Source organism: Dama dama, chromosome 5, assembly GCF_033118175.1.
Source record: "Dama dama isolate Ldn47 chromosome 5, ASM3311817v1, whole genome shotgun sequence".
Classification (NCBI taxonomy): Eukaryota; Metazoa; Chordata; class Mammalia; order Artiodactyla; family Cervidae; genus Dama; species Dama dama.
Window position 1 is genome coordinate 108,219,640 of NC_083685.1, and position 20,940 is coordinate 108,240,579.

Here is a 20,940-nt window from a genome sequence, read left to right on the forward strand (position 1 = left end):
GTGGGGAACGTGGGGCAGGGGGAAGCCAGCAGAGGCTGAGCCAGGCACCTGGAAGGAAGCTGATGGGGGAAGGGTCTGGTGGGCCATAGGACCCTGGAGCTAGTGGGCTTTCCCAGGCTCCAGATAGAGGTTTTAAGGTTTCCCCTGACCTCCCTTTTCCCTGCCCTTCTTTCTTCACCCAGAGCCCTATGCAAGGGTTACTTGTGTATTGATTTTTTAAGTTATAAGCAAAGGGTATTTTATTTAATATTAGGACATGTGTGTGCATGTTGTGTGTACCTATGTTTGTGTGTATTTCTGTGTGTATGTGTGTTTCTCTACTGAGCCTGGGGTCTCCAGCCAGGGAGACCCCATCTTGTTCAACCCAGCCAAGGTCCTCTGGCCTAAGGCCCATAGCATCTTTTCCTTGGGGATGCTGGAGCCCAGTCCAAGGACTGAGTGCTTTTTGGGAAGTGGGGCTGAAATCTGGGGGGGAATATGTTTGTGTAGAAGAGAGCCCTTCTTATGAGGGATAGGGTGACTCTCCCTGAAGGACCCATGGGGTAGGTTCAGAAGTCACGTCCTGTCTTTATGCTCCCTCTGTCCCTACCTCCTGTTTATCTGACCAGAGGTCCCTTTCCTTGTGGAAAGAGTTGGGGGCAGCAGAGAATGGGCAGTGCCTGCAGGTTGCCTGGCCCGGTGGACAAGGGGGAGGGAGAGAGGGTTCCGTGGGTGTGAGATGCCGTTTTCCTCCACCCATCGAAACCAGCCACCCCCTCCCTGTGCCACCAGGACAGTCTTTCCCAGTGACCATTCTCAGGGGAACTCCCTAGTGGGTGTTGGGGAGGGGGTGTGGATATTCCCCCCATGGAGGCCCCGAGCTCTAAGGTGTGCGGGTGAGGGCTTTGGATAGGTTTTCTTCTCCCCTCTTTTATAGACCAAGGTTGCTTGGCTGTCTGCCCCCTTCTAGGCAGCCCCCTAGAGGAGAAATGTAGGATTTTTTTTTTTTCCTTTAACTGCTGTGAACCCACTTTAGGGGGGTGGGGGGGAGGAGGAGGAAGAAGCGGCCTGTGTTTTTTATGCCATAATAAAGTCATCAACCACATCACTGCTTCATTTGTCTTCCAGCTCTGGCTTCCTTTTTGACTCAGGGTCCCTCAGCATTGAGGACCAGGCTGGCTGCAGGGTGGGGTGGACACTTCTCTTTGATACCACAGCCCTGGGCAGCCTCCCCTCCCTTTGTTTGGGGGCAGAGCTGAGCTGATTGCAGGGTCGGATCCTGCCCTGCCCCGAGGTTTTTGGTGCAGGAGGAGGGTGGGGTTCCCTCGGGGTTGATAGCTGGGCCGACTGTCCCTCCCTGTTCTTCACCTATGGAGATGAAAAGATTCTAGATATTTCCTTCCTCTTCCACATGCAAGCCCCTTCTTTAGCCTCCCCCACCAAGAATGCTGGTTCCCTGCCTTCCCAGAGATGGCCAGCCTCTTGGCCCCCTCTCCCTGCTCCTGTGGGGGTGTGCCTGTCAATCAGGCCTTCTGGTTGTGAGCGAGGTGGGGGTGACTGACAGCGATTTCTTCACTCAGGATGATCCCTATCAGGGACAAGGTGATGAAAGGCAGCCCAGATATCTGATGGGCTCCCGCCCAGCTGGAAAGTATGAAGGAAAGGTTCCTACTGCAGCTCCCAGCTAGAGACCCACCACAGTTACACAATCATGGTATGCGCAGAAGTACTTCAGTGGGTCCATGGGGCATCCCCAGATATGCGCGAACGCATACTTTTCCAGGCTGCTCAGTGCCTGGTGCAGTCAGTGCCTGACACATGTCACGGTAAAAGCCTCATGACTCCAAAGTCCCAAACCTAGGAAGGTTGATAGGGATCAGTTTTTGGCTCCAAGGGTGCAGAGTAGGTTACTATATTCTTCCATCTTCCCATCCTACATGATGGCCAAAATTATCTACCCTAGTGGGACTCCTATTCCTCTCCCTCTAACCCTACTGACTTTCTCAGAGCCAAGTCTGGTACCAGGTTGTTTGGGAGAGTCTGATGTCCCAAAGTTTCTTAAATGGGGGCATTAGCATGATTTAGGGATTACAGTGGACAGCAGACTGGTGAGGGGGCCAAATGTTTATTTTCATATGCTGCTGGACTTAGATGCCTGGGTGGAGGCGCGTGGAGGCGCGTTCCTGTGACCTCAGGCCCACTCCACTCCCTGCTACTCTTCTTTTTGTCTTCCTGGTTCTGGGGACTCAGACCCGAGGAAACTGGAGAATCCTCTCCTCCTGCCCCCCATCGCTGCCCCCAGGGGACAGGAGGGCAGCTGCGGGGCCGGCTGGGCCTGTCTGGGCAGGGCTGGGGCCACCCCTCCTCCCCTGGCAGCTCCTCCCGCTGACCTGCATTCTTAGCGGGGGCCTTTGGTGGGGCTCTGACGATTCGTCGCTCGCCCTGGCAGCAATGCTGCCTGGCTGCCCCCTCCCCCCTCAGTGGGGCCCGGGACCACCTCTGACCCCTCAGTTCTGTTCCCCCCGGCAGGACAGTCCTAGAGGGGCTGAGAGCAAGTTTGGGAAATAGGAACATGGGTCTGATCCCTCTGGGCAACGTCTCTGAGCCACTGTCTTCTGTCCTGGGAAGTGGGAGTAGAAGCCCTCTAGGGTGGGTGAGTGGAGTCAGGACCGGGAAAGTGACAGGGGAACCAGCAGCCTGGGAACTGCAGCGGGAGGCTGTGCTGCACGGCCCCAGGCCTCTCCTCCTGCCCGTTCCTGCCCCCCAGCGGGCACCTGGGGAAGTGCACGACATGAACTGGCTTTCCAGCCCAGCGAGGTGGGTATTCAGTGTTGATCACCACACAGCCTTGATGTTTGCTTCTGGAATGACGTCCGGTGGCAACCTCAAGACCCCACCCCCACCCTGTACATCACACCAGAAGCAGCCTTCACGTCCCATTAATCCTAGCGAGTTTGACTGCTCAGCATCTGAGCAGTGTGGGTTTGAAAAGAATCCCAGGAACCAAGTAGTCCAGTTGTTCCCACCTGGAAGAGGGCATATTAGAACCATCCGTGAAGTTTTTCCAGAAACCCCGATTCACGCCCCAGCATCGCACCAAATTATGTCCCTTGGGGGTGCAGCAGAGCAGCGCTTCTCAAACTTTACACCTGGGGGTCTTGTTAACATGCAGATTCCCATTCAGTAGGTTTGAGGTGGGGCCAGAGATTCTGCATTTTTAACAAGCTCCCAGATAATGCTGATGCTGGCAATCCTCAGACACTTTGAGAAGCAGAGTATTAAAGTATTGTGCTATGCAATGGGAGTTGTGTGGTTGAAATATAATCCCTCCTCACCATGATTCAGAACCACTGATCTAGTCCAATGCCTTCATTTGTTACTGGAGACACTGAGGCCCTTGAGGCAGGTAAAGTGACCTGCCCGAAGAGGCCTGCGGTGCTATGTTATAGCAGGAAAAAGGAGCAGGATGAGATGCTGGTCTGCACAGTTCCAGGTGATGCTTTTCTCCCTCCAGCCCAGCTTCTAGGTCAACCTTCTGTTCAAGTGGCAGTCCCTTTTCTGAAAGTGACACCCATTTCCCTGGAAACAGCACTCTCTTGGGAACCAACCTTGTTTAGCTGGAGGCAATCAGAAAATGTCTCAGGACTTTCCAAGTGGTTAAGAATCCGCCTGCCAATTCAGGGGACACAGTTCGATCCCTGGTCTAGGAAGACTCCACTTGCCTTGGGGCAACTAAGCAGGTGCAGCACAACTGCTGAGCCCATCTGAACTCTAGAGCCGCAATGAGAAGACCAGGCACCACAACCAGAGAGTAGCCCCCTCCTGCTGCAACTAGAGAAAGCCCGCACACAGAAACGAAGACCCGGAACAATAAAATATAAATAAATAAATAAATAATCTTAAAAAAATTTTTTTGTGTGCGTCAACACTCATCTGTTCATTTATTCAGCAGATATTCACTGAGCATTCAAAATGTGCTGCTGCTGCCACTAAGTCGTGTCAGTCGTGTCCGACTCTGTGCGACCCCATAGACGGCAGCCCACCAGGCTCCGCCATCCCTGGGATTCTCCAGGCAAGAGCACTGGAGTGGGTTGCCATTTCCTTCTCCAATGCATGAAAGTGAAAAGTGAAAGTGAAGTTGCTCAGTCATGTCAGACTCAGCGACCCCATGGACTGCAGCCTACCAGGCTCCTCCGTCCATGGGATTTTCCAGGCAAGATAAATAATCTTTTTAAAAAGGAAAATGTCTCGGATTTCAGATGTCCCAACAGCCTTATCTTGTAGGTTTTCCCCAGCCATCACTCCCACAGCTGCCCACAGCCTGCCTCCTGGGGAAACCTCCACCTCCACCTTCAGTCCCATCCCAGGAATGACAGCAGGCTGGGATGCTGTGGCCAGAGGTCTGAGCAGCAGCCCTGATTGGTTGGCAGGGTGGACGTGGGTGAAGTATATAATCTGCAGTGTCTTAGATCCCCACATTCCAGAGGGCTCCATAAAGCAAATGGGAGTGAGATGCATTCACTTAAATGCTGGTTATGGAGATGATTTGTACAGGAAAATGACCTGGAAAGCAGAATATTTGAGATCAGAGTCCACCTCCATATGGATATATGCCCCCTTGGTCAAGATTTCTCCTTTGCTGTTTCGGTTACAAATCTTTGGACTAGAAATTTCCAAATTTTCTTTCAAAGCTAACTTCCAATGAGTTTGAGCAATGTGGGGCAGAATTGGCCTTTGGGGATTTTGTGCATATGAGTTAGTTGCTCAGCTGTGTCTGACTCTTTGTGGCCCCACGGACTGTAGCCCCCAGGCTTCTCTGTCCATGGAATTCTCCAGGCAAGAGCACTGGAGTGGGTAGTCGCAGGGGATCTTCCCCACCCAGGGATTGAACCCGGGTCTCCCACATTGCTGGCAGATTCTTTACCATTTGAGCCACCAGGTATATATGCTTTAAAAGTTTTAAAGGAATTCACCTAAATTACTCGCAGGCCTCCTGGCCTGTGACCACTCTTGTCGATCTTTCTTTCTTTTCGATCTTATTTCTGAGGGGTTGGGGAGTGGGAGGTGGGAGATGGGGAGGAGCAGGGGGACAGGTGATGCGGGGGAGGGTGCACCAGCCCGGAATTGTGCCTTTGGAATTCAGATTAGGTCACAAGTAGCTGAGGTGCTTCCTTAAACTCCAGACGCCCTAGCAGTCCACATTCTCTAACAGATCAGCCAAGTTTTCCTTTCTTCCCTTCTCACATGGGCTTCTTTCCACCTCCGGCTCCCTCTCCCGACAGTGACCCCACTGGAGAAACTAGCGGATTCGTCGCAGCCTTTATCCGGCCTAAAAGCTGCACCCGGGTAGGGCAGGCAGCAAGCAGGACTCTGAAGGCCGCTTCGCTCCAAGAAGTGGTGCTGGCGCGCACTCTGCTGGCAAATGGAAGAACTGCAGGCGCTCGATTTCGACTCCGCCCCCGAGGCCGAAGTCTTCCAGGTCACTTCCAGGAGCCTCCGCCCTTGGGACAGACCTTACCTGAAGCGGAGGCTGTAGGACTCCGGACTAAGCTGGGGATTTGCACGGAGAGAGGGTGAGGAGCCTAAAGTGTTGGGGGAGCGAGAAAAGGGCCGACAGAAGAGGGGTTTGGGACTCTTGGAGAGAGGTTGGGTAGCGAGGGAGGCGCTCCTGCGACTGCCCTGAAGTGTCACGTTCCAGAGTAGAGCAGGGCCCTCGGAGCGTGCGGTCTGCGCCCGTCTGCCGATTCTCAAACCTGGAGCGCCGTGGAGAGAGTGGGCGTTTCCTTCGCGCACGCCGAGCAACGAGCATGCGTGCGGTGCTGTGCGTCGCACACCCGTCGTAGGGTCTTCCCCTAGTGTCTGCACGTGTTGGGAGGGGTGCTCCCTAGGACCGCTCCCCGGTGAGGATGGTGCAAAGGTGGCTTGAGAGGGACACACGCATCCCCATCTCTCCCCAGATGGCATCGTGGAGCCCTGACACCCCATGTTCCTGCGACTGCTTTGCCTCGGTGCCCCCGGCCTCGGCCCTCCCGGCCGTGATCTTTGCCAAGAACTCTGACCGGCCCCGGGATGAGGTGCAGGAGTTGGTGTTTGTACCGGCAGCCACGCACGCCCCTGGGAGCCGCCTCCAGGTGGGTTAGGCCTTATAGAGTGCTGGGAGGTGTGGCAGAACTAGGTATTCTTCTAAAACCTTCCTCCTCTGTTCCCTCCACCTGAGAAGCTACCAGATGTGGTGAAAAGAACATGAGCTTTGAGTCTATTGACTGGGACCTAACCTGTTATTTAGCCTCTGTCGACCTCAGTTTTCTCATCTGTATAATGGGGATAATAAGACCTTCCTCAAAGGGCTGCGTAGGGTGATTGGCACAGCGCCACCACTTTATAGGTACCTTCCCCCTTTCTAAGTGGATTTTCCCTTTCTCTCCCTCATCTCCAGTGCACCTACATTGAGGTGGAACAGGTGTCCAAGACCCATGCTGTGATCCTGAGCCGCCCTTCTTGGCTGTGGGGGGCTGAGATGGGCGCCAACGAGCATGGGGTCTGCATTGGCAATGAGGCAGTGTGGACCAAGGAGCCAGTCGGGAAAGGGGAAGCCCTGCTGGGAATGGACTTACTCAGGTGTGGACCTGCCCTCCTTCATCCCCTCAATACACCAGAAATCTGGGGCTGAATGCTGACCCAGGCCACAGTCCCTGCCCCCAAGCACCTCACTCCCCTTTTCTGCCCACTCTGTCATCCTCCCCAGGTAGGCTGCCCCCGCCCCTCCCCTCTCCTGGCCCCAGCTCCACAGTCTGGTGAGGAACTCCCAAATGTGGCCAGCTCTGGGTGTCTCTTGGCCCAGAAATAGGGCAGCGGTTTAACTTTTTTTTTCAATAGAAGGAAATTTATTTTCAAGTGAAATCTCATGAAGAATTTTGGTTTGTAAAACCAGTAAACATGAAGCAGCTCTGATAGAAGAGATTGGAGAGCTCAGGGCACTTCTTCCTCCAAGAACGTGTTTCAGTCCATTTCATGAACCCCTCAGAGCACAGCTTGAAAACCACAAGCCTCTAGATGGTGGCGATTTTCTCTGTGACGGGCTCGTCACCAAACCTCTCTGGGACTCTTCTGTCCACTGAAGCTCTGCCATCAGCACTGATACCCCATCGCCCTTCTGTCCCCTGGACTCTTTGTGCCAGGCTGGCTTTGGAACGGGGCAGCTCTGCTCGGGAGGCCTTGCACGTGATCACAGTCTTGCTGGAGCGCTACGGGCAGGGGGGCAGCTGCCGGGAGGACCCCACGCCATTCTGCTACCACAACACTTTCCTGCTGGCCGACCGGACTGAGGCCTGGGTGCTGGAGACGGCAGGGAGGCTGTGGGCTGCACAGAGGATCCAGGGTGAGGGGCCTGGCACTGGGGCCTGCCTCCCAGAAGCATTCTCCTTTTTGGGGTGGGAATGATGGTGGGGGCAAGGAAGGCCTGATCCAGGTGCAAATGTCTCGGATGGTGGGGACGTCCAGGGACGTGGGAGATGAGCCCACTCGGGTACCTCACCTCCCCCCTCACTTGGTGGAGTCCTCTTGTGCTTCAGCCTGCAGCTTCCTCTGGGGAGCCTTCCTGGACTTCCTGGTGGCCAGGCTTCTCCCTTATACACAAGCTGGGGTCCCTTCATGATGATGTTCCCTGCAGCTGCCGGCTCTCGTTTATTCGTGTGATCGGTTTATCTGTCCCCTCCACGAGGGTTGTCTTGTTCTCTTCACCACTGTGTTCTCGGCACCTAGCTGAGTGCCTGGCACAGGACAGGAGCTCCAGAATATATGAGCGACCCCCCATCTCCTCCGCAGAGGGGGTCCGCAACATCTCCAACCAGCTGAGCATTGGCACGGACATCTCGGCAGAACACCCTGAGCTCCGGGCCCACGCCCGGGCCCAGGGCTGGTGGGACGGGCAGGGCACCTTTGACTTTGCCCAGGTCTTCTCCCTGAGTCAGCAGCCTGTGCGCATGGAGGCTGCCAAGGCCCGCTTCCGGGCCGGCCGGGAGCTGCTGCAGCAGCAGCAAGGTCAGTGAGTGGACCATCGAGTGGTCGGTGAGTGGTCAGCGGGGGGCCCAGCTCTCTTCCCTCCCACAGCCTCAGGGGGCTTCCTCTGAGGCCGGAGGGCCCCCTTCTGCCCCTGGGGGGCCCTCACTGTGTCCTCCTTGGCAGGGGGTATCACGGCAGAGGTGATGATGGGCATCCTCAGGGACAAGGAGAGCGGCATCTGCATGGACTCTGGGGGCTTCCGCACCACGGCCAGCATGGTGTCCGTGCTGCCCCGGGACCCCTCCCAGCCCTGTGTGCACTTCCTCACTGCCACACCAGACCCGTCCCGGTGAGAGGGTGGGGAAGCTGGGGGCAACGCCCCAAGCAGGGGTGATGGAAGGGTGCCAGAGCCCTTATCCTTCCATCCTTGTCCCACTAGGTCAGTCTTCAAACCTTTCATCTTTGGGGTGGGGGCAGCCCAGGCCCCCCAGGTGCTGTCCCCCACTTTTGGAGCACAGGACCCTGTTCGGACCCTGCCTCGATTCCAGACTCGGGTGGATCGCCGGCACCCCCTCTACCGTGGACACCAGGTGGCCCTGGGGCTGATGGAGAGTGAGCAGGTAACCCCGGGGAAGAGGGGCTACCCTGGGGGGGATGACGCACTTCCCCCACCCCAACTGGGACTCTGGAAATGTGAGGGGAACTGGGAGCGAAGGAGACTCTAGAGCTGAGGAGAGGAGTCTCTCCCTTCAAAGTCAGCTCTAGAGAATGTTGGGTGTATATCATTTCTCCTGCTATGTGAGATGGCAGCCATCTGCCCCTACCCGGTAATCCGGAGGGAAGCCTGTCCCGGGGATTCATCACTGCCTTTCCTGGGCAGGCTCGGGGGCAGCAGCTTCGGCAGAAGCAGCGGGACCTGGAGCAGGAAGGCCTGGCGGTTGTGCGGGGGCTGCTGACCAGGGAGTGTGCTCCACCCGCCCAGGAGCTGGGCGGCCTCTTCCAGGCCTTTGTGGAGAAGGAGAGCCAGGCATATGCCTGAGCCTGGCCCCTCTTGACTTCGCCTGGGGTGCAGGGGGCTGTGGTGGACACAGGACCCCTGGGGTAGAGGGCTAGAGCAATCCCCTCACCTTGCCCCCCACCCCAGCCTTGTTCTGAGTGGCCAGGTCAGCCTTCGCCCTAATAAATGTGTTTTATTTTCTTGCTCAGTGTCCAGGTCCAGTGGGGGTGGGAGGGCCAAGAGAGGACAAAGGGCAGCCCTGAGGTGGCTGCAGGGCCGCTGGGAGCCTTGCTGGGCAGCACGTTCTTCTGACTTAGGTGGTGGAGGAACCTGGGAGGAGAAGAGGTGGCCCCCAGCATGTGGGTGTGGGAACATGGGAGGGGCATGGCTGGTACAGCAGGTGGCTGCTTATGGGGAGAATTAGAATTTTGGTTCTTGGCTTGAATCTTGGAAAGGCAGTCCCTGGTGGGGGAGGGGGGCGGTGGTATGCGATGTGTCTACTGTGAGATGGCATCTCCACCAGGCAGTGCCCTCCTCCTGCCGGCTCAGAAGCCAGGTGGGGGCCCCGAGGTGGGGTGCCAGTCCCTTGGGCAGCTCCTGAAAGATCCTGTTCCTTAGAATCAGGCTCTGTATTCCTGCCATTGTTTCTGGGTGCTTTTTACTGACAGCTTCCCCTGAGATGCCCCAAGTGATGTGGAAGACACATGCAGGGTCTGGAGATGCTTTATTGGGGACAGGCTCCTGCCACAGGCCAGGGCTCTCAGGCCGAGGGGAAGCCCATTCCCCGTTCCTCCGTGTGCCTGGGGCTTCGCTGATAGCCATGGGCTGCATTTCACTTCTTGATTCTTTTGGTCACAGTTTTGGTTGTGCCGGGGGCCCCGGCCAGAGAGGCTTTGGGGGCTGCGGCCGCTCTGGCCTCTTTCCTTGCCTGCAGAGTGCTTTGCTGGCTCCTGGGAGCCAGAGGGCACAGTTTCTTGGTGGTAGAGGAGGCCTGTGGCAGGGAAGCAGGCTCTGGGGATGTTTCTTTCTCTTGCATGGGGGTGACGGAAGGGCTGCTATCCCCAGCCATGGGTACCCCTGGCAGCGGGGGGAGGTCTGTGAGGGCGGGCCGCGTCTCCACCCTCAGCTGGTGCTCCAGCAGGGCTGTCTGCTGCCTGTGCTCCCGGAGCCTGCTCATTTCCTGCTCCAGCTCCTTGAGGAAGCCTGTGAGGGGCGGGATGGTGGGCGGCGGATAGAGCCCCGGGCTTGGCAAAAGCGAACTCTCCCCTACCACCCCTAGAGGGAAGGAGACAAGGTTGGGAAGGACTGTTCTGGCCCTGGGACCACAGCCCCAGACACCACTGCCCGTCTGAGCTTCTCCCGGACCCCACAGGGCAGCTGCACACTTTGGAAAGCAGGGGTCACCTCGTTCTGAGCAGAATGGGCCTCTCAGCTCTGGGAACTCCTCATCCTCATCACTCAAGGCTGCGTCCTCCTCGTCCGAGGTCCAGCGTTCTGCCACAGGCTGCCCGTCCAGGTCTAGGAGCAGTGGCAGGGCTTCTGTCAACAGCTTCCTGCGGGGCGGAAAGAGCAGAGGTGACCCAGGAGGGTACCCCGGGTGTGGAGCTGGGAGGATGTGCAGACACAAGCCGCAGCAACCACACCGGGAGGGGTGGTGTGCTTGAGCTAGAAGATGGGCCTGTGGTCAGGTCAACACAGGAACCGGCAGTTCCTCCTCACCTGTAGCCATCCTGGTTGGTGCAGCTGTTTCCAGCCAGGTTGAGGATGAGAAGGCTCTCGGGGAATTCATCTGCACACAGCAAAGAGAGGGGGGATGAGGTTCGCACCCCCACCTTCCAGTCCAAAGCCACTGCCCCTTTACACAGCACCCCCCAGGCCCCCTGGAGGATGTGCTGCTGATGCAAGCACAGGGAGGAGGGCAGAGAGGAGGGGGGGCACCCCAGGACTTATTCCATGAGCCAGAACAAAGGCGTTCCTACCCAGCTTCAGTGTTTCTATCAGGTTCTCAGAAAGGTCCAGAAACTGGAGGTGTGGGAGGTCACGGAGGTTTTCCACTTGCCTAATTTGGTTTCCTGCCAGAGACAGGAAGCTGTAGGGGAAGGGAGGGGGAGAGACAGCTAAATCACAGAACTGCTGGAGGAAGGGATGGGGCCCCCAGGTGCCCGGGCCCCCCTGGCTCAGCAGCTGGAGGAGTGGGGACGCAGGGCCTCCTGGGGTGAGGGAAGCAGAGCTAGGCTTGTGGGGCCCTTGGCTGACCAGCAGCCGGGCTTAGGGACATCTGAGCCAGTTTTCTGGAGTATTTCCAGGTTTCCTCCCCTTCGTTCTAGCTCTTCTCCCCTCCCCCAACCCTGCCGGAGCCCTGGCACCACGTACCGTAAAGAGGGGACGCAGGCCAGGTTCTCAATTCGCTGAATCTTGTTCTGCAGGAAGAAACCAAGGTGGGGAAACCAAGGTAAGGTCAGCTGAGTGGGGTCCCTTTAAAGGGACAAAGCCCTAAACCTAAGACCGTGTCTGCTCTTGAGGCTGGAGACCTGGCCCTTTAGGAATGATCACCCCACTCCTTGAACAAGTTGTGAGTGCTTTGGGATGAGTCGATGGCTGAGGACATAAACGTGGGGCTGGCTAAACTTGATTTAAATACCCTGATCACCCCACAACCTGGACATCAGAGAAACGGAACCAAGGGGGAGCCAGGAAATGGAAAAGCCTTGGTGGTGGACTGCACACACAAAGGGAAGAGCAAACCTGTACTCCTTTGATCTGGCCAGTGTCTGTGGGGGAAACTTGGAGGGATCTGGGTATATTCAACCTGAGGGAGCCTAGAGATTAACTGCCCCCTTTCCACCCCCACCAAAAAGCCTTCGAGGTTCTGAAGGATGCAGAGAAATCTTTTTTTTTTTTTTGATGCAGAGAAATCTTATGGCTTCCTCTTCCTTTCCTTCAAAACAGGAAATGGACTTGCGCTGTATAACATGAGAGATTTAGGACAGACACCATCTAGGACTTCTAGAACGAGAAAAGTGTCTGATAGAAAAACAGTGATTCGAGAGCATGGTCAGGATCTCTTTTGGGTGCATTGGTCTTTCAATTCAGCAGAATTCTGATCTCTTTCGGGTGTACTGGTCTTTCAGTTGAACAGAATTCCTGATTCATCTGGAAACTGTTTCAGTGAAGGTCTGCCTGCCTGAACACCAGTAAATGGGCAAGATGACCTGGTTGGCGTCTTTCAGATTAAACAGACATGGCTCACAGGGGATGGAGTCCCCTCCCCAGGGAGAAGGAAGGGCAGGAGACAGGACATTACCCCTTGCAGATAGAGGCTGTGAAGATTCTGGAGGCCCTCTAAGTTCCTGATAGTGGTGATTCCTTCCCGGTCCAGGCGAACAGTCTGCAGTTCAGCAAGCGTGTGGAACCTGGGCAAATGGGTGCTGTGACGGAGTGCCACTTCTGTGGTCTCTTAGCAGGAAGATGGAGGGGAGGGTGTTTCAAGGAGGGATGGATGGCTCAGTGACTCTGATCAGATATCAGGGACACCTGCTTGACTCATGAGGTGGGGCCTAGATTGGGAACCTGGGTTGACTTGGAGACCTCAGTATCTGTCAGTAGCACTGGGAGGGATAAGGGTGAAAGGGGAGTTAGAGTCCTTGGACTGGGAAACTGGGTGATGGCAGCTTATGGTTCCTGCAGAGGTGGGGGCAGACTTCCTCCAGCCAGCTTGGGTTGGGGAGGCAGGGGCTGGGACAGAGAGGAGATCCTTCCTCACATCCCTTCAGAGTGTTCCATGGAAGGAAAATCACTTGTTCCACCCATCCATTCATTAATCCTGCAACATTTACTGAATGCCCATTAGAGACAAATGAAAGAGTCCCTGCCCATCACTACTAGGGAAGCTGGCCAAACATCGATGACAAGTGGATGACAGAAGCATGTGCAGAGGACTAAGGGAGTACATAGACTATACATTGAATCCAGAGGGATTCAGGGAATGCTTCCTGGGGGAGATGACACATAAGTAGGAGTTAGGCTGGAAGGAGAGGGGGGATGAGAAGGCATTTCAAGCAGAAGGAATAGTCTGTGTGATTCCAGCCTTTTTTGAACTGCAATGTGCCCATGAATCCCTTAGGGGGTCTTGGTAAAGTGCAGATTTTGATTCAGTAAGTGGGCCTGAGATTCTTCATTTCTAACAAGCTCCTAGGTGATGCAGATGCTGCCCACCCACCCCAGTACCACTCTGAGTAGTAAGTGCTAAGCTGTGAGAACATGGGGTCTTAGAGGAATCACACTTATAGAGAGTGGCAAAAAATAAGGTTGAAAAGGCACCAGGCTAAAGTGTTTGGATTTTATTCTGGAGGTGCTAGGAAGTTAAGGAAGGTCCTATCAGGGAGTGTCTGATCAGATTTGTTATTTAAAGGGATCATTTTGGCAACAGTATGAGGTGCCTGGACTGGAGACAGACAGACTAATTAGGAGTTCGTTGAGAAGTGATGACTTTAGACCCTTATTTAAAGCAACTGAGGGGGCATAGTGAAAAAGAGAATGATTTTTAAGGAGGAAAAATCAGCTGGACGTTGCCACTGACTGAATGTGTAGAGTAAATAAAGAGAGGGACAAAAGTAAGTTGACAAATCAGTAGAGCTCAGGGGACTGGTCATTCTGTGTGTTTCATCATTCCAGCACCCCTTTCTCTCCGGTGCACTTACATCTTCTCTGACAGATCCTCATCCTCTGGGAAGGCCAAGTTCCGCCTAGTGATGAGGGCTTCAGTAATGCACATGCCACTGACTTCCTCTGGATTCTGGGCAAGTTTAGCTGTGAAAAGATGAGTCCAGTTGTTACATTTCCTTGTTCTTGGAGGCCTGACTCTACTGTTAACCAACTGTTCTACCTACCATCTCACCTCCCTACTCACCTCCAGGCATGATCTAAAAGTTGCTGGCTTGCGGAGCGATTGGAACCAAGAGAAGTAGAGCAGCTTGGACAGGCCCTGGGAATAGAAGAATCCAGGGTGGTATGAGGAGAGAGAAGCTCAGAGAATTGGGGGACAGAGGAAAGGGCTTGATTCAGAGCTAATTGTTGGGGTGGGGCAGAAGACGAAAGTAAATCGAAGTGGAGGATCTGGAGTTTGAGGGGTGTATAGGGGCTTTCCAGGCGGCCTACAGGGGGATTGTAGGTAGATAGCGGTGCGGACGGATGTAAAGAGCGGTTCGAGGCGTCGTTGCTAGGAGACCGGACGCCTGATGACGCGCCGGGGAGGGCGGGCTCGCAGGTGCCAGGTTCGGCGCAGGCGGATTGCTGCTCCAGCCGGCGGCTCCTCCCCCCGCTTCCGGTCCTGGGACTACCCACAATCCTCAGCTCTTTCCGTCGCGCTCATCTCCCGCTCGTTCTTCCGGTGGCGATGGCTGCGGCCGTGGCTGGGATGTTGCGAGGGGGTCTCCTACCCCAGGCGGGTAAGGAGCGGCCCATGTCTTCGTGGCGCGTTGTGGCCGATGCTCTCTACTCGTCTCCCTCCTCTGCTGCTGGTCCTCTCCCCAAATTTCTGATCCCAGGCAGCTCCCGATGACTGTAGATATTAGTTTAATGAGTGATTTTTGAGAACCTTATATGGACCAGGCGCAGTGATAAGTACTTTACATGTATTATTTCGTTTAAACATTAAAGCAGCCTATGAAGATCTCTGGCTTGATCTAATTTCCTGTGGTTCCAGATGCTGGTAGTAACAGCAACACAGTAGAAGCGTCGGGGACAACCACAGTACTTATTCTCTATCCCCTAGTCCCCCTGCTTTGTTTAGGGTTTTAACCCATTACCCAGTTTTTTCTGCCTCCAGAAATTAAGATCTCAGGCCTCCCGTAGCCACCCTCTGCAAAGAAGATCTCCCCTGTTAAGGCTGTATCTGTCACCCTGTTTATTGACCCCTCCACCTCATCACAAACTGTAATTTTGCATTTGTTTGTTTTCTCTATTAGACTTTAAACTCCATCAGGGCAGAACCGTATTCATTCAGCATAGCCAGCAGGTGGCATGGGGCTTGACATTAGTAGGCATGCTGTAGATATTTGTTTAATGAATGATTTTGAGTACCTTATATAGACCAGGCACAGTGATAAGCACATGTATTTCATTTAAATCACAAAGCATCATATGAAGAAGGCATTCTCTTCTCCTCTTCACAGGTGAAGAAACTGGTTGAATGGTCAAGGTCACAGCCAGTAAGTGGCAGAGAAAGATTGAAAATTGGCTCCATGTGTGTCAATTATATCTCAATAAAACTGCAAAAATTTGGTTCCATCTGATACAGAGTTTGTGTTCTCAACAGTTAGGATTTGTGGCCACTAGCAAGAAAACCTCTCACTTCTGCAAAATCTCCATGCTCTGATTATTAGAGCCACCTTCTGACTGAAACTTTCTCTGAGATCCCATCCTAGGCTTGGGGAGTGCTGAAAATGGGAAGCTGTAACCTGAGTCCTTTTGTTGAGAATGAAGGGGTTTCTTTGGCCTAGGTATTTCAAGTGTCCCCCTTGTCTTCTGAGGGGTGCTCTGCAGCAATGCCTGTAAACAAGAAAAGTACAGAGAAGGGAAACTTGTTTGGGAGAAGATATGAGAACAGTATAACTTTTCTCTCCTGCTTCAAATCCTGGGGGAAGGAGTAGTGCTTAAAGCAGTGATTCTCAAACTTCAGCCATCATCAGTATCACCTGGAGGGCTTGTTAACACACTGTTCTCTGGGCTCCTCTTCAGAGCTACTGACTCAGGAGATCTAGGACAGGGCCTGAGAACTTGTATTTCTAACAAGTTCCTGGGTGATGCTGATGTTGGGGTGGAAGGTGGTGGTAGTGCATACTTTGAGAACCACTGGCTTAAAATTGGCAAATTATGGCAGGACTGGTCACTGTCTTTTCTCCATAGTTGTATTAGAAACAAGCTGCATCTGTTTACATAGTGACTATGGCTGCTTCCACGATACAGTGGCAGAGTTGAGTAGTAGCGACAAACCATATAGCTCTCAAACATAACATTTTTGTTTGGTCACTTAAGAAAAAGTTTGTTCAACTCTTTCCTTTTAAAAATGTGTTTGAAATACTTTCTCCTTTGTTCCTGTTTTTCCTCATTTCTGTGCATAAAGAAGAGCTGGAGAAGTGGGCTCCTCCAGGATGAAACACATGAGCTAAGGTCACCCATTAAAGAGAAGAAAAGGTTTGGGGATTCAGGCTTTCCAGCAGACAGTTCTCTTGTTCCACTTAATGCCAAGGCTAGCTTTGTGAGCTCTGTGCATAGAGGGTGGATTCTTTGTCTCTGGAGCAGACTAAGGCTTCCAAGAGGCTATATCTCACCACATGGCCCTTTTTTTCTCCCAGGCCGGCTGCCCACCCACCAGATTATCCGCTATGGCTCCAAGGCTGTTACCCGCCACCGTCGTGTGATGCACTTTGAGCGGCAGAAGCTGATGGCTGTGACTGAGTATATTGCCCCCAAACCTGTTGTCAACCCAAGATGCCTGCCGTCCCCTCCCAGCCCCCCGCAGGAGGTGAGGAGGAGGCTGGGCATGTCGCCTGGTGGTGGGATGGTGGATTAAAGTGATCTTGTCTCTGTGGCCATAATGAAGTAGCACTCCAGGACATGGTCATCCACATTGTTACTTCCCCACTTTGGTCCCAGAGTTCAGATCCTTTAAATTGAAATCTGCCCTTGATTCTCTGTTGGCCTCTTGGACTCAGTGGATTGGACGGGTGTGGGTTTCCTTCATTCTTGTCTCCAAAAATGTGTGCTTGAAACTCTCCACATAGGTAAGGGAAAGAGAGAACATCCCACCGATCTTGAAGCTTCCAGGTTTTCTTAGAGGAACAATACAAAGTTTTTGGTCCTTGAAAAAGGACAGAAAGATCAGTGGAGTATTGCTTACTTGATGGTGGTTCTCAATTCCCCAAGTTGTCAACTTTGAGAAACACTGTCTTGAGAAAATGAAGTCTTGTTCTGTGAAAATACCTCAATTTTGAATCGACACTGCAAAAGAGTAATCTTGTATTTAAATTGATAAAAGAATTCAACATGAGAACAGTGTCAGAGGGCTCATTAAGTAATTTTGACAATATTATTATCAAAATAACATTAGCTGGGTCAGACTGTTGTCCATTTCAAAGGGACTGAGTGTTCTCAGGCTTTAAAAACACTGCTCTAGGCACATGGAACTCTGTTCAATGATGTGTGCTAACCTGGATGGAAGAGGGGTTTGGGGAAGAGTGGCTACGTATATATGTATGGGTGAGTCTCTTCACTCTTCACCTGAAACTACCACAGCAGTGTTAATCAGCTGCACTCCAATACAACATAAAAAGTTTAACGCTTGAAAAAAAAAAAAGCTTAACGTTTGAGGGGGAAAAAATGCTGTTCCAGGGCATTTCCTGGCAGTCCAGTGGTTAGAACTCTGTGCTTTAACTGCCAAAGGCTTGAGTTCAGTCTTTGGTTGGGGCACTAAGATCCCACAAGCCGCATGGTGTCATCAAAAGACGATAGTATCAAATTGTAAAATAATAAAAATACTGCTGTGAAACCTGCAGTTATCAAATGGAAATGAAAGGGTGGAGTGAGAGAACGTGTCTCTGAGAGTCAGGGGCCCGGTTCTCCTTGCTGTGCCCTAATCGTCACTTGGGCATCACTGGGAGCTCCGGCCCCCATCCCTGAGGGAGTAAGGAGTACTAGAAGGGGCAGCTTATGTCCCCTTGGTCCTCCCTTCTTGACCTCAGGAGACAGGCCTCATCCGACTCCTCCGTCGGGAGATAGCTGCAGTTTTCCGAGACAACCGAATGATAGCTGTCTGCCAGAATGTGGCTATGAGTGCAGAGGACAAGCTTCTCATGCGACACCGGCTACGGAAGCACAAGATCCTGATGAAGGTCTTCCCCAACCAGGTAGGGAGCGGACTCTCACTCCCCACCTTGTTCCCCAACCGCTCCACCCCCATGTCAGACAGCAGCATCTCTCCCCAGAAGTGGCATCCCCAGCCCCCTTCCATGGCCGCTCCCTAGTCCGGGGCCTGAGCTATGTTAGGGATTGAGGAGACCTTCATTAGCTTGAGCCCACAACCTGGTATGGCCTGTGACCCACGTGGGTGACTCTTCCTGCTACCCGACCCCAGTAAGCCCTTCTCTTCTGCCGGTCCAGATCCTAAAGCCCTTCCTGGAGGATTCCAAATACCAAAACCTGCTGCCCCTTTTCGTGGGGCACAACTTGCTGCTGGTCAGTGAAGAACCCAAGGTCAAGGAGATGGTGCGCATCTTGAAGAGTGTGCCTTTCCTGCCGCTGCTGGGTGAGCAGTCAGTTGGCGGCGGGGCTGAAGTGGAATGGGTGCTCCTGCAGCCTGGTGTCGCCTTCAGGGCTTGTGTGGGTAACGCTGTGGCTGTGCTTGGAGGAGACCGCTTCTCACAGTGGGGCCTGCCTCTGTCACTCTGGGGAGGGGGCGTTCAGACACCTGGAGTCTAGTTGGGGTGTTTTGTTGTTTGTTTAGTCACTAAGTCGTGTCTGACTATTTTGCGACCTTATGGACTAGAGCCCACCAGGCTCCTCTGTCTATGGGAATTCCCAGGCAAGAATACTGGAGTGAGTTGCCATTTCCTCCTCCAGGGGATCTTCCAGACCCAGGGGTTGAACCTGGGTCTCCTGCATTAGCAGGTGGATTCTTTACCATTGAGCCACCAGGAAGTCCAGTAAGGGGGTGGGTGTTGAGACCCACACAGATGAAGATACTTAAACAGGCCAAGGGAAGGGTGCTGAGGGACCCTGAAGGCGCTTCTTTTAGAGAATGCTGATTTCACAGTTATCTGTTGGTGGGGCAGGAATCTGTGGATATAATAGAGATAATACAAATTCCACCCCCGCCTCCATCAACACACACTCCACGGTTCTTCAAGGAAGTTTAGGAGGAAACACTGATGTTGTGGGGATTACATAATACATGGAAGCGTTTTCCAGGAAAAGTTAGGAAGGAGAGGAGGGGACTGATCTGAAACATTGGGAGTGGGGTGGGACACAGGTGGAGACTGGACTTGGGGGGGCGGCTGGGAGGTAGAAAAGGGCGGTGGAGAGCAAATTCCTAGGGTGGGACCATTGTCTTTGAAGAGGAAAATCATGTGTGGGAGCCTCGCTGATCCTGTGTTCTTCTAGGTGGCTGCATTGATGACACCATCCTCAGCAGGCAGGGCTTCATCAACTACTCCAAGCTCCCTAGCCTGGCCCTGGCACAGGGGGAGCTGGTGGGAGGACTCGCCCTGCTCACAGCCCGGACGCACTGTCTGCTTCAGCACCACCCCCTCCAGCTGACTGCCCTGCTGGATCAGTATACCAGACAGCAGCACGAGGGGGACGCCGTCCTGCCAGCCAGCGCGCAGCCGGGTCCTCCCAACCCTGTTCAGGACTCGTAGCCAGCCTCCTGCACCCAGCCTGCCCATAAATACACTCTGCCCTGTTGGCTATCGGAGACATGGGGAACTTAGGCTGGGAAGTGGCGTTGTTCCCTGGTTTTTACTGACAGTGATCTCTTCCAGTACATGGCCACCCAGAGATGTAGGGGAATTCCATTTCAGAACGGAGGCTTGTAATCAGTATGTTTGTTACTAGTTTTCCTAACTTGGGACCTGATAGGAGCCATCTCTTTCTGTTTTCCAGGTCCAAGGCAGAGAAGCCCTGTCTTCTGTGTTCACTGTGCCTTGCTGCACACGCCTCCCAGCCCAGCCCCTCGTGGCTCCTACGTGCCAGAATAGCTCAGCTGAGCAGTTAATTCTGCTGAGAATGGCATCTGTTGAGAGCCTGCTGTGCCAGGCTCACTGCTAACCACTTTACATGTGCTAGTTCCTTGATGTCTCACACATTATCCCCATTTCACAGAGAGGAAGACTCTCTGTGGGGAAAAGAAGTTAAATGGCCTGTGAAAAGGTCATGCTGTTAGTAAGAGGCAGCACAGGGACTGAACCAGGCTCTTTGCAGCTGTAAAGATGCTCCCCTGGTTTTCTACACTAGAACTTTCTCCTTAGGGTCCCAAGAGTGCTTTGAGTGTTAATTGTGTACCCTCGGGGTGTGTCATGTCATGGGAAGGTTGGGAGCACTGCTTTATGATAAAGTGAAATGCATTTTACTTAACTGTGTTTTGCTGTTTATAAGCTTATCCTCCCTGTAGACACATTCCCAGGGTCATCTCTGACTCACTTCCCTTCCTAGAACATCTGCCTCTTCCCATGTCCGAGTCTGTCACTTCCCTGTACCTGCTCCCACAAATGACACTGCTTACATGCTTGTCCTTTTGAAGGCAGCTGCCCGCTTTACTAAGTGACTGACATGTCTCAGGTGATTCAAACCAAAAGAGCTGAGGGAGGAAAAACCAGGATTCTGTTTTAACGCCCGGGTCAGAGGGCTCTTAGTAGGAGGCCTCATCCAGATCTCAGGGAACTGAAAGTTTCTCATGGAGGATGTTTAACTCGGAGCCCGCCCTTGTCCTTGATGGGAGCCCATTCCAGGTGGACATGGGCGATGCACGGAGGTGGCCGTGGATCATTTCTGGGACCTGGAGCAGTGCCGCAGCTTCCTCGGTCCTGGGCAGACGCTGCTCTGGCAGTGGTGATCTGCGGCAGCTTTTTCTTCGCTGGTCCAGGATCAGCTTCCCACCATGCCCAGCTCTGTGCCCCTCGCCCAGGGATGCTCAATCAACATAAAGAATTAAAAGGCCCTTGAGGCTCCTGGGTGCCAGAGCTAGTCTAGCCAGTGCTGCCCAGCGCTCTCCCTGACTCCAGAATCCTGCCAGGTGCTAACAGCGCCCTCCTGGGGTGGCCGGAACGGTGTCGAGGTTCTGAATGGAGCAGAGCGCACGCATCAGAGAGAAAAGACCCTGAAGGGTAAGCTGAGACCCAGGCGGTGACAGCTGGATGGGAAAGTGGCCCACATCATATTGGGAGTCAAAGAACCTCAGACTGCACCCT

The 20,940-nt window shown here is 53.6% G+C and overlaps 3 protein-coding genes across 5 annotated transcripts; 2 read left to right on the forward strand and 1 right to left on the reverse strand.

The window, feature by feature from the left end:
* Window positions 1-5,443: 5,443 nt before the first annotated feature.
* SCRN2 (secernin 2) lies at window positions 5,444-9,178 on the forward strand. 2 transcript variants are annotated; one of them, XM_061141119.1, is made up of 8 exons: window positions 5,444-5,552; window positions 5,937-6,110; window positions 6,416-6,597; window positions 7,158-7,357; window positions 7,741-8,019; window positions 8,164-8,329; window positions 8,420-8,600; window positions 8,861-9,178. In XM_061141119.1, exons 2-8 carry the CDS (start codon window positions 5,937-5,939, stop codon window positions 9,017-9,019), a joined length of 1,341 nt encoding a protein of 446 aa, XP_060997102.1. In that variant the 5' UTR covers window positions 5,444-5,552; the 3' UTR covers window positions 9,020-9,178. The 2 variants fall into 2 exon arrangements, with proteins under 2 accessions (XP_060997102.1, XP_060997103.1); XM_061141120.1 differs by having other exon boundaries at window positions 7,804-8,019.
* Window positions 9,179-9,763: 585 nt separating this feature from the next.
* On the reverse strand, window positions 9,764-14,250 carry LRRC46 (leucine rich repeat containing 46). Of its 2 annotated transcripts, none has more exons than XM_061143853.1 (9): window positions 14,135-14,250; window positions 13,887-13,961; window positions 13,678-13,786; window positions 12,282-12,390; window positions 11,351-11,397; window positions 10,957-11,066; window positions 10,697-10,766; window positions 10,382-10,530; window positions 9,764-10,180 (listed from the first exon to the last, which is right to left on the reverse strand). In XM_061143853.1, the coding sequence occupies exons 2-9, from the start codon at window positions 13,894-13,896 to the stop codon at window positions 9,810-9,812; spliced, it is 975 nt and encodes a 324-aa protein (XP_060999836.1). In that variant the 5' UTR covers window positions 13,897-13,961; window positions 14,135-14,250; the 3' UTR covers window positions 9,764-9,809. The 2 variants fall into 2 exon arrangements, with proteins under 2 accessions (XP_060999836.1, XP_060999835.1); XM_061143852.1 differs by having other exon boundaries at window positions 9,764-10,252.
* A 40-nt stretch (window positions 14,251-14,290) lies between these two features.
* MRPL10 (mitochondrial ribosomal protein L10) lies at window positions 14,291-20,102 on the forward strand. The gene is made up of 5 exons (XM_061143854.1): window positions 14,291-14,424; window positions 16,333-16,502; window positions 17,719-17,883; window positions 18,137-18,281; window positions 19,136-20,102. Exons 1-5 carry the CDS (start codon window positions 14,373-14,375, stop codon window positions 19,390-19,392), a joined length of 789 nt encoding a protein of 262 aa, XP_060999837.1. The 5' UTR covers window positions 14,291-14,372; the 3' UTR covers window positions 19,393-20,102.
* The last annotated feature ends 838 nt before the right edge of the window (window positions 20,103-20,940 follow it).